Source organism: Triturus cristatus, chromosome 8, assembly GCF_964204655.1.
Source record: "Triturus cristatus chromosome 8, aTriCri1.1, whole genome shotgun sequence".
In the NCBI taxonomy this organism is placed as follows: Eukaryota; Metazoa; Chordata; class Amphibia; order Caudata; family Salamandridae; genus Triturus; species Triturus cristatus.
In genome coordinates, this window is record NC_140591.1 from 1,575,079,089 (window position 1) to 1,575,092,178 (window position 13,090).

Below are 13,090 nucleotides of genomic sequence, written 5' to 3' on the forward strand. Positions count from 1 at the left end.
CAATCAGTCACTTCCCTAATCACCCTTTGGGAAGCATATAAACCAGTAATCAGGGAACAGGCCATATCCCTCATATCAGGCCACAAAAAGGAAAACAATGAATGACTGATGCCCTAGAACAGAAAGTACTGGACCTAGACATACTACACTCTCAAGACCCCTCCGAATCCAACACACATCGACTCAAAACAAAAAAACTGGAATACAAGGAACTCATGTGGGAGGAAGCCAGAGCTAGACAGGGAACTCTTCCTGATATAAGATCTATGAAGTAGGGGACAAAGCAAGTAAACTGATTGCCTGGCTGGATAGACATGACCGCACGGATAGATGGGTGGATGGGATTCTGACTGACTCGGTGAATGTAGCCAAAGACCCGCAACATATTGTAAAAGCATTCATAACCTATTATGCTTAGACCTATACCCCAGTAACCACCGTCATTGCACAAGATAATGCAAAACTCCTCGGGGACATCTGCATAGCCGCGCTCACTGCAGAAGAGATATTGCAGCTCGAGAGTGACCTCACAGTAGATATAATAACCTTTGCCTTAGGGAGTATGCAGTCCGGGTATGCCGCCGGACCCATTTGCATCCCAATAGAATTGTACAAAATGATAGTGACACATTTAGCACCACATCTTATAGAAATGTACTGGGCCAGCTTGGAGGCCGGGGAGCTCCCCAGAGATCAACGTCTGGCGGCAATAGTCACAATCCGCAAACCAGGCTAACCAGCTGAGGGGTGTGCCACTGTTTAATGCAGAAGCAAAAATACTGGCCGAAACACTCGCAAATAGATTCACACCATCACTCACCAAACTTGTACACCCAGACCAATCCGGCTTCATTCCTGGCAGGAACAAAGCCCTTAACTTACGGCATCTTCATGGGCTACTGGAAGAAGAAACACCATCCAGGAGGAGGCCACTATCATCTCCTTGGGTGCCTGCATGGCCTTCGATACCATTGAATGGACCTGTCTTTTTGCAGTCCAAGAGCGGATGGGGCTAGGCTCAAAATTCAGGTCCTGGGTCCGCCTGTTGTAGATGAAACGATTAGCACAGGTAATGCCAGACTATCGGCAACTTTTGCCCTTGGGTGAGGGACCCATCAAGGTTGTCCCCTGTTGCCAATCCTCTTCGCTCTTGTATTGGAGCCTCTCACAGCATGGGTCCTCTGATATGGGGACTCAACTGAACAGCAGACTGGGAGTACCGTATATCATTATACGCAGATTATATTCTGCTGTACATAACATCTTCATTGCGCTCTCTAGCAAGAATAATGAATATTTTCATAAACTTGGGAAATATTCTGGGTACATGATAAATTGGAGCAAATCAATTTTATATGTCCTCAATGGTCCACTCCCAAGGATACCCAAAGGATGCGAGGTGACTGTGGTGGTAAACGGCTTTTGCTACTTGGGTATCTTCATCACAACGAACCCTGAGGAGTTCATGAATAGGAGCCTCCAAGAAACCTTGAGATGTCTACGAAGTGATGTCAAACATTGGCGGTCCCTCCTATTAATGTTACTAGGGTGTGCAACACTTTTTAAGATGATGGCATTACCCAGGTTTCTATTTGCTCTCCAGAACACACCATTCCATATACCACAAATATTTTTTAAAGCAATAGATGCTGAAATACGTAGCCTGCTATGGGATGGGAAACCACCCGCATAGCTACCAATAAATTAGTTAAGGGATGGTACGATGGCAGAATAGCTATCTCACACATCCAAGCGTATTATTGGGCTTCGAAGCACTAAGGGACATACTATCAAGACAGGCGATAAAATTATCGCTGCTTTAGCGGCAGAAAACCTCCGCTAAAACGGCAATAATGGGCTTGATAATATGCTCTATGGAATTTCAATTGAAGCTCAGGTTAGATGTCGTTCACATCTAACATGAGCTTCAATTGGAATTCCATAGAGCATATTATCAAGCCCATTATCGCTGTTTTAGCGGCAGTTTTCTGCCGCCAAAACGGCGATAATTTTTTAATATGCCCCATAGTCCTTAATCACTGGACACATTGCATCCATACTAAGCCCGCATTTCGAATGGATCGATACATCCTGGGTGAAGGGGGTACAATGCACTCACTATATGTCAAGACGAATTATAAAAACCTCTCGGGCCTACAGCACAAATGGTTCACCTATGGCACACGTCTCAAAAGAAGCTGGGCTGGCACAGCAAACTGACACAGTTAAGCCCACTTTGGGAGACTGGGAAACAGGGCAGATTGATAAGCTGTAAAGGATTTCAAAAATGGGATCTCATCGGAATTTCAACAGTGGGGGATCTCTTGGATAAGGGGAAAGTTATCCCCTTTGAAAAGTTGCAACAACAATACAATGTGACCACAACGGAAACATTCCGCTACCTACAGATCAGGCATGCACTCATGGCAGTGATCCTTGCTGGCTCGACCCTCCCGGAAGCATCACCATTAGAAGACAGGCTACTCACAGATACGATGGACCATAGAGCAATCTCTCTTACTTACCAAAAATTAATCAATAATCTGCCAGACCCAATGCAAGGGCTCTGTGAGAGATGGCAAAAAGACATGGGGGAACTGGATGACACTGACTGTCAGGAAGCATTGGAATCCCCGCGTGAGGTGGCAATACCCTCCAGATTGTGGCTAGTACAACTCAAGGTGCTCCACAGAAGTTACCTACCCAGGGGAACATTAGTTAGAATGGGGAAAGTTGAATCTCCACTCTGCTTGGGGCAATCTGGAAGAAAAGGTACATTCTACCACATTTTATGGGATTGTCCCGAGATTAGGAACTATAGGAAAACAATTATGCATGCAATCAGACAGGTATACAGTACCCCTGTACCACCTGAACCAAAAAGATGCCTCCTCAATATATGGGAGGCCACAGACCTTAATCACAAACAACAAGACTGGGCAGCTCTAGGCATGAAAATCACAAGCCGCGTTGTTGCTAAACAGTGGGAGTACAGCCTACAACAACACATGCCGAAAGGTGCAAAGATATAGATTGGGACATGGTAGCTGAGAAGTCAGTCTATGTAAATAGAGGGTGCCCCAAGAAGTGGGAACGGGTATGAGGAGAATGGAATAAGTACAGGGGAGGGATATGCACACCGCCCTCTCAGGGCTTGTCGCTGGAGGAGATCTGAAGAGCACACTAGGACACTTTTACAATTGAGCCTTAAAAACAACATGTGAACAATATAAGGGATGGAAATAAGTTTGTTATAGATAATTGCTGTAGCATTGCCCAGATTTTCTGAACTGTATTAATAACCTGAGCTGCTGTCAATAAAAAGAGTTAAAATAAAATAAGGAATGAATGTATCATTTAATGTAATGAAGAATTATTTGTGTTCTGTTTCTGGTTGAATGATTTTTGTTGAAGATTTATTATATATGATCAGTAGTAACAAGGAGATCTATACATATTGTATGGACATGTATGATTATTTTTAAATTGCACATTTTATTGAATACATGCAAAGTGGACATTAATATGTGTATTTTGAATGACAATAATAATAACTAAATGTATATGTATACATTTTTAAGACCAAGATATATATTGTTTTATGCACTATGTTATGAATGATTAATATTGATGACTACTGTGTTAAGTGCATTCTTACTGAGCTTTGTTTTACATTCTAGGTTTACACATGAAATTGTTGGGTACAAAAGGGAGTCATTTATTGTATGGTATAATCTACCCTCTCTTGGTCAGAAAGGGTGACTCTTTAGGATTCTAAGCAACATAGCTTTCACATAGGCCACTCCACAAAGAACAAGGGCACCCAGGAACATGATGAATATTAGCAAATAAATAGATTCTTGTCTTTCAGTTACACTGAATGGATACTACATGGAGGTGCCAATATTAAACACTAGACATATATTAGCCCATTATACTGGAGAAGCAATGTGTTTATCCTAAGTAGCTTGTCTTTTTCAAGAGCTGCCCTTGTGATGAGATGCAACATCAACAGCTCCCAGGAGCTGAACAAAAGGAAAACTCTGAACAGAGTTGCCTTTAAAATTTGGAATCCAGACTTCTAAACAGGTGTGACAATTGGCATGATGTGAGAGCTAAATCCATTCTCTCAATGGAGTCTCAATATCAATGAGTGAGACATCAGGTCCCAAGACATGCCTTCATTTTCTGAATACCCTTCAAGGAAGACCCTTTTTTTTATCAACCTATACGTTATTTGTTGTATCAGCAGTCAATGATGGTGTATGGAGCTAGGGGTGAATGTTATAGGGCAGGATAGTCTATTGTGAAATAATTTGAATTATCTGCTAAGATCCTAGCATAAGAAAAACTAAGCCTGAACTTTGCACTCCCTTTTAGATCTTGTCTCTCCTGTTGTGTGTAATTGTTTTTGAATTTGGCAGTCGTACGAGCCTTTACTACAGGAACCTCAGGGCGAGCTCCTTTGTTTTGCTAATCGTTACCAAACTCCATTGTGCCCAGTCAACTCATGGGTACTTCTATAAAAGTACAACAGTGGATAGTGTTACATTAACTTCAGACGTTATAAAAAAAGAATCCATCGGGATTTATCTGGTAACCAAGCCCATGATCTGAATTTGGCTTAACAACTTAAAAATTGGTAAGTATGCCCCTCTTATTTTTATATCACATTTGTTTATTTTCAGGAGGGACTTGAAGATAGAGACAACATTAGTCAGACATGATATGCAAGAGATGTGATTACTATTGCTGATCAAATTACCAAAATGAACAAATACACTAAATGCAGTATTTGTTAACCTTCTTTATGTCTGTAACCATTGTTTTTTTTTGTTTTGTAGAATTTGTTGACTCCCGTCCACAGGTAAAAGGATGTGACAGATATACTGCTCATGTATACTGTTACTTTATAAAGTGTTCTCTGAATTGTCTTGTAGAATGTGATTTCCAACAATAGTGCACTGGATGAACTATCTATTATTTTCGAATATATCTGCACCAAGACACTTGTATCTAACTTTAGAACACATTTATTTAAAGGGTATATTGCATTCTATTGATATTTCAGTGAACATGAAGGCAGGCACATAAAGCAGACGATATTAATTGAGAGGGAAGTTGAATGACAAAAATCAATAAATCATTTGCTTAATCAAACTGAGTATATGGGAAGGTAGAGAGGAACAACAATCAGCATCCATTCATTGTAGAGGGCAGATCTAAATGATGGATAGAGCCTGTATCTGAGTGAAAACGTAAGGATTCAGTCTGCCTCGTGGAGACTGAGGCAGTAAAGCATACTTTAAAAGAGAATTTCTTAGTGCCACTCTATTGTGGCATCTTGCGACGTCCCTGGGCTGATATGTATTCAATGAAACAACCCATGAGTGATGTTACGTGGCACCTGTTTAGACCTGATGAAAGAGGGCATTTTCATAAACAGCTGCTAAAACCCTGAGCTCTGGATTTAATATCCCTACCCATGCACTCAGGGCTATGACACCCAGGGATTTCTCATCATTTCATCCTGTGGTCTGCTCCTACTCAGGATGAAGCGTTCTTTGACACCCAGCATGAAGGAGATCTCAAACACCTATACTTTGGTTCAAAGATCCCACCACATAATGGGGCGCACTTTATCAAGACCTCTTTCAAGCAAGCAGTGTGCTCCTTACAATCACAGGCTTATCCAACAGAGTACCTACTAATCCCGTCAATGATCTCCCCATCTTGAACCTTGAGGGCTCAAAAAAGTGAGAAGCTGCTCAGTCCCTGTACTCTTGGTAGACACCCCACTCAGACACTTGGTATTGGAAATGTACTTTCCTTTGTTGCCCTTTTTTCTTTCTAGTAATGTATGGTTGGGGTGCAATTTATAGTTAGCATAGAGAACTATTAAGTGCCAGATTTCAGTGTTATTTCATGTTTAAAACATAATTAGTTGAGTGAAAGTTGACACCCAACTGTCCCTTTAACGTTAGTCTTTTTCAGTGAATTTCTTTGGGTTTTTAAATGCAAAGTTACATATTGTTACCAACTATAACGTCACTTTAACCAATGCTATTTCCTAAGATTTTATAGTTTTTTTAAACTAAATTAATATTTTATTACCATGTATAATGCCAACCCTATGTTGCGCAGATTTGATGTTTTTGAAAAAAATAGTATATTGCCACCACCTGAAAGATAATTTGACTCTCCCAAGTGTGGAGGATGTCTCCGCTCATTTGAATGAAACAAGGAAGATTAAATCAGATCCATAATTCTCCTCTCAACATCCAGTAAATGAGGCACACTCTAATATCCTCCCTATGCCTCCTCAAATGTGGTCCCCTCTCTCTGATCTTTCCACAAAAAATAATACTGCAAGGGATACTTAAAACATTAATATCAATTAATCCCTCAAACCACTTTAAAGATTCTATACCCGCTAAACTCATCAAAGAACTTAGATCCTCCATACTCCCACTTTGGCCTAAAATTGTCATTGAATATTTCTCCCACTGCCAGATTAGACCTATCGCAAAAAAGCCAAATGTTGACTTGTCTGACCCAAATAATTTCTGTCCTTTTACTAACACTATGACAAAAAGACTGCTCATTTATACTTCTTGAGAAATGCATACACTTACAACTCTGTAACCACATCAAACAGTTTCAGCTCCTTGACCAGTGCCAATCTGGTGTCAGACTAGATCATAGCACTGAAATGCTATGACGCACATTGTAGATGACACCTTCACACTATTTCATCCATGCCTACTTATACTCTTTGATCTCTCCTCTGCTTTTGATATGATATGGTCAAACATGGCAACATGATAGACCTTTTGGAGAAAAGGGTGGTTCTGTTTGGTCCAATCTTAAGTTGCTTTTCCTCTTTCCTCCATAATAGATGCCAACAATTCAATCAAATCTTGTCCAACATTACACCGGTCTTGACTGGAGTAGCTCAAGGATCTACACTGTCACCATCGCTAACTGCTTACTGATATTCGTATACACACCAATGTACAGTACCACATGTACGTAGATGACATACAATTATACTTGAAAATGTCCTCACCAGAAGATATCAAAACTCTTGGCCTTGCCGTACTGAAAATCCAACAATGGTTAACCCGCAATAACCTCAAGACAGAATTTCTCCTGATCGCCTCCACAATCTCTCTACTCCCATAGATGAGTGGCTCAAACAGCTTTCAGCACTCAACTACACACCACATATTGTTGATTCTCCTAGTTCATTAGGCATTTGTCTGGACAAATAACTGAATATGCAAGATTACATCAGTGCAGCTACCAAAAGAGCCAACTACCATTTGAATACACTGAGGAAAATCAAACCCTTCCACCCCAGATGACCTTCGGTTAATAGTCTATTCCCAAATCATCACTTGCCTAGACTACAGGAGTACTACTCTTGCATGTCTACCCAAGACCAGGCAGGCTCCTTAAGGGCTACTCTAAACTCTAAACATCTCAATTGGCTCCTGTATGAAGCTAGAATTCAGTTTAAAACAGTCTGCATGACCCTGAAGGCTCTTCATCACAACAATCTAATCTAGCTGGCTAAAGAACTTGAATTATCAGATAGGATTTGCTCCCCTAGATGCTCTAACTCTCTATTGTTAAAACCACAATTCTGTATTATGTGAATATATAGTTGTTTGTTTTCTTATTGCATAGATTTTGCTTCTTGCCTGTTCTTTTGTTTTTGTTTATCCAACCTATCTGCTATATGTATAACATATTGTCAACTGTACTTTCATCTGTTTTAACGTGTTTTGCTATTTGCGCAGTGCTCTGTTACCCTGATGGGTCATGTTCGTGTTATATAAAACCCCTTTAATTCATATATAAATAAACCCAAGGACACATCCAAACAACAGTTGTGATTGGTTATCATCAATCACCATTGTCTAGAACAGGAGAACTCTACCCTTCCTTTCTTGATTGTGTGTGTCACTCTGTTGGAATCACTTGGTGTAGTGAGACCATTTTGATTTGCTGGCTCATTTTTTTTTTGCTAAAATAACGCATCCTACAATGACTTCTGTAGAACCATCTCAGCATCCAGAGAAGGAAGACCAGGAGGAAGAACAGCAGGAAAAAGAAGGACTGGTGTTTCAGGTTTTCTCTATGATTTCTGGAGAAGAAAAACATTTTGAAAAAACTGTGCAATGTACAATTTGTAATTGAAAGCTCTCCATAGGAATTGGAAACATTATTCCCTTAGGACATCATCTTAAATGTGCAAACACATAAGGACCATCCATCCTAGAGCCACAGCAAGAGCAGAATGAGAGAAAGAAACTGCACCACCATCCACTTTTGATGAAGGAACAACACTTACTACTGGAGACACCTTTCCACCTACTATGATCTAGGCACTCTCACTACTTTTCTTAAGATGCAGGACATGATGTCAGTGTGTGTTAAGTGCGACAAGGAGGTCTTATTACGAGAGCATTTATTAAGGCTGTTAATGAGCACAAATGTTAAATACATTTTGTATTCACTTTAGACTTCCCAACTACTAAAACATAATTCCCTTTTCTTTCCTTTTGATATTACAGTTAAGAAAATAACAGAAATTATGCAAAAAAAAGAAAACACAACCACTATATTTTAGTACAAAAAATAATTCAATTATGTTGTTTGTGTTAGTGAATGTTTGTGTGTGTGTGTGTGTGTGTGTGTGTGTGTGTATCTGGACCTAGTTAAAATTGAAATGACTGTTGCCTGGTCCTGGGACCCACATCACCTTATCAATCCTTTGATTAAACGCAACTCAACCTTGCAAGTGGCCGATTGTCACTAGTGCTTTTTACCATTGACCACAACGCTAAAGTTTTACAGTATTGATTTGTACTGATTTCATTTTGTTTTCAACATTCATAACTCTGGTTATATTTATCTGATTGATTTTGTGGTGGTGTCCAAATTTATATAAAATCTACTTTATTTTTTTATAAATTGGATTCAGATTTCTTTTGAGTAGTGTCAATTACCTTACATGTGGGTACTCTGATTGCTTGACATGTTTCTCCAGGAAAGCCTGACTGCTTTTTGCCACTGTTCCAGGATTAAGCTAAGGATGTATTATTGTAAATCCAAGGACCATCTTTGAGGTATTGTGAGAGTATTGCATAGTGAAGCCTAACCAGCATCACCATATACTAATCTACCTTCCTGCAATGTGTCATTGTATATATGTGTGGGTGTGTCAGTGTCTGTATGTGTGTTTGCAAAAATGGTATTTTGAATCAGAGGATCCACCATAACTCTTCACGGGGCCACACTGAGGGCCACAATGTATCCGTAAATCCACTGATCAGCCAAACATTACTTACTTGTACTGTTTCATAAACATGAGGGGTTCCTTTGCCACACCACAACCTATCTAGGGGGCCAGGATGATGAATACAAGCCCCAGCTAGGCCCGCAAGAGACAAGGGTTCGCTCTTCTGTAACGAAATCTATAAGGAAGTTGGCACGGAAACTGCAAAGTACAAAAACAATGTTTATTAACCCTTAAGGGTGGTCCTACAATCCACACAACACTCTTCAGTATTGCAAGGAGTAGCACAAAGAACTTGCGTACACAGTCCCCTTTTATACACCACAGAGGGGCTCATGAGTGGGTGGATAGTACATGGAGTCGAAGAACATTACCATTTAGGGTCATTCTCGATTCTAAATCAATACATGGGCGGAGCTAACACACTCCTTGAGCCCGCGAAAACACATGGTCAAGCAAAGCTAATTATAACAGATGTGGTCAAGTCTGGGCATGCGCCAGATGGACAGGAGGGAGCTATTTATAACTGTTGCTAGGCAGATTACAAGAGCAACTAACACAGAGGTCGGACTCTCCTCGTGGTGAACACGTGGCAGCATGTCAATACAAAATGGAGTCCGGACTTCGGCCGACATATGAGGAAAACACGATAAAAGGGAAACACTAATGTTTTCAGTAAATGCTTAATCACATTCTGCCTTAATTTACGACAGACGACCCTTTCAGCATTTACTGAAGACATCTGGCTTCCAAGAATAATCATCGTATATGTCAATTATCATCATTCCTTTAACCTCTTTAGCTAGACCCTTCTGGCGGGCAACTTCGGCAATAGCTTTCTTATCTGGAATGCAGAATGAAATGCATACAGAACAACATAATGGTCCACATTGAATACACATACAGAGAAAGAACAGAATTGCTATAATAATGCAGAGACCAGTTAGGACCTTCCATCCCCAGGCGGTAATTAACGCCCAAAACCATCCAGAAAAGGACCAAGTGCCGTTTTCTGTATGGATCTCAGCTGCAATTTTATGCAGTTTATTGATGGCGTTATAAACGGATGGCGTATGATCAGGAATGAACACACAGCAGCTACTTCCAATAATTTTACAGGCTCCTCCTCGATCAGCTAGCATTACATCCAATACCATACGGTTCTGCAATGCAACAATTCTAGTAATTTGCAATTCCTCCGTAAGATTCCCAAGAGCAGCAGCAGTCTGATTTGTCACAGCTTCTACCACTCTTGTTAATCTTCGGATCTTCCTACTGTTCAGGGCAGCTCCAACAAAGAAAAACAGTCCTAAGTTGAAATCAATATACTGCTGCAGACTGGTGTCAGTCTGATCTACATCGTCAATTGATAAAGTACGTTTATACCTATTTACAGTCACATTATTCAATAATTTCAGATCCTTATGATAAGATGCGGGAGCTAGGAATACAGGAGGTAATAAGAATGATACATAGCATACCCCGGACCACCCAGCCGGCAAACGGTAATAACCTTTATTTCCACATACAAAATAGGTATTATGGGATGCTAGGAAGGTGCTGTTATTCAGTCCGTCGATATTCAGAACAGTTAAACAATCACTGACACCAACAGGGATAAAACCCACACTCTGGACACACAGGTCCGCTTGGGCTTGTGCCACTTGGATCACAAACTTGTCCTTCCCCATAGTGTCTCTAGTGTAGGCCTGGGCAAAAATTTCGTTCCGGTCGCGGAAATTGCGATAATTTGACATTTTTGCGTTCCGCGGAGAGCGCGAAAATGTCAAAAATTCCGGTTTCCGCAGCTTGGCGATAATTTGTTTCTTGCTCGCGCTGTAAAATGATACATTCTCGCGCGCGCGCGATCGCCTTACCTGAATCCCTGCGTTCGCCGACAAGTTTTCTTGATCCGGTCGCGTTCTCCATGAGATGTTGTATTGTTTTTAGCCATTTGCGCTGTCTCGCGACAGTTCGCGCCCGCAGTGACGTCATGCGTCGCGCGATCACGTCTTTCTTCTCGCGATCATGCACCGCGAGAACAACTCAAAACAAGATGGCCGCGCCCGCAAGCAGCCACATGGGTAAGTTGGCGACCCGCAACCATGCAGAAAATCGCGCGAACATGCCGGAAAAAAACTTCCGCATCTTCGCGATATTTCTGCTTGTTTGCGATAATTTTAAACATTCTCGCGATAATTTGCGAAGGTTAATTCCGCAAATTCCGCCCACCCCTACTCTAGTGTTCGTAAAGATATAGGGAATGGATTCATTGTCTGGTCGGTACTCTTCCCATTCCCAAATTGTTCCATTCGCTTGTGGATATCCATTCTTATCCTGATGGCATTCTTTATTAAGTCTGAAAAGCAATCGTCCCACTGTCGGTTTTCGAGTAGCAAACAACAGAGTGTACCATGCTCTACAAGAGCCGTTATGAGAGAAAGGAAGTGGTATGAATGGCGTACCTCCTTTCTTCTGATGGGCTGGCATCATCCCACATATCCAACAGTTCGTAGCGTTCGTAGCAACGTGGGTATGATGCAGCATCTGAATGAAAGTGTTATTCAAATAAGATTGTCGATGCTTCAACTCCTGATATGGCAATGTGTAAAAGTAGTGCTCCGCAGGCACTGGAGTCGTCAACACAAGTGTCTCTCGAGCTGGAGTTGCCTCCTCCACAAACCATGTGGTTATACCAACGATAGCTACTGTTAGCATGAACCCCAACGCACAAAAAATCTTCTTGTTCTCCATGTCAAAGGAAACAATACCCTAATATCTTCCTGAAACTAAAAGTCTGTCAGAACTCTTCCCCTTGGGCAGCGGTTGATTTCTTCACCAACGGGCCAAGACGGGTGTCGCTACACTAATGCAGGGCTGATCCCCCCCCCTTGCCTCAGCGGCTCTCCGTTTCACTAACCCAAGGGCCGTTCTGACAGTAGGTCCCAGTACTGAAGATCTCACTTCCTTGGTCGCAGATGATATCGCCTTCCTCCAGAAGTCGTGTGGTCCGAAAAGAGCTCCTCAGTGTCGTTTGGCCCCGCAACACGGCCTGTCTCTGCTGCTAGGACTTCTCGTTGATCGGTCAGCACGGCAGACTCCACCAATCCGGGCGGTACCTTTCGACAGTGCAAGGAATGGATCCAATTCTTCCTGTTCGAGACTCGCACTGCCGTCCTCGTTGCCAGAAGGACTTGCTCAGGTCCGATCCATCTCGGCTCCAAACTGTTCGATCTATCGAAGACCTTTATCATCACATGGTCTCCGGGCCGGAGACCATGTCCTTCGCCAGTAGACCGATCAGGGAGCGCCTCTCGGACCTGTTGATGAATAGAAACCAAGTTATCCGTTAACTGTGCCAGATAATCACCCATCATCACACAAGGTACATCATACACAGCCTTAGGCCTTGGTGGACCCCAAATATTCATTGGTCGTCCAAATACAATCTCATAGGGCGTAAGGCCGGTTCGAGAGTGTGGCACCGACCTAATTGACAATAACGCCAGTGGCAAGGCGTCTGGCCAAGTCAAAGATGTTGAAGCTTGAATTTTGGCGATCTTAAGCTTCAGTGTACCATTATACTTCTCGACTAGTCCTGCAGACTGAGGGTGGAACACGGCATGGAACTTCTGAGTGATGCCTAGGCCCTTCAAGACATACTTTATAACATCCGCTACAAAGTGAGGGCCATTATCACTCCACAGAAGTCTACAGACGCCGTATCGGGGGAAAAACTCTTTCAGCAATAGCTTCGCTGTAGTCATTGCAGTATTGTCTTTC

At 41.9% G+C, this 13,090-nt stretch overlaps 1 protein-coding gene across 1 annotated transcript in view; it reads left to right on the top strand.

The window, feature by feature from the left end:
* The window catches only part of LOC146806221 (glycolipid transfer protein-like), a 613,768-nt gene that overhangs the window by 189,030 nt on the left and 411,648 nt on the right, over positions 1-13,090 (top strand). Inside the window, exon 2 of the mRNA XM_085623480.1 lies at positions 4,845-4,867. Coding sequence (XP_085479606.1) covers positions 4,845-4,867 — 23 coding nt within the window. The remainder of the gene's footprint in view (positions 1-4,844; positions 4,868-13,090) is intronic.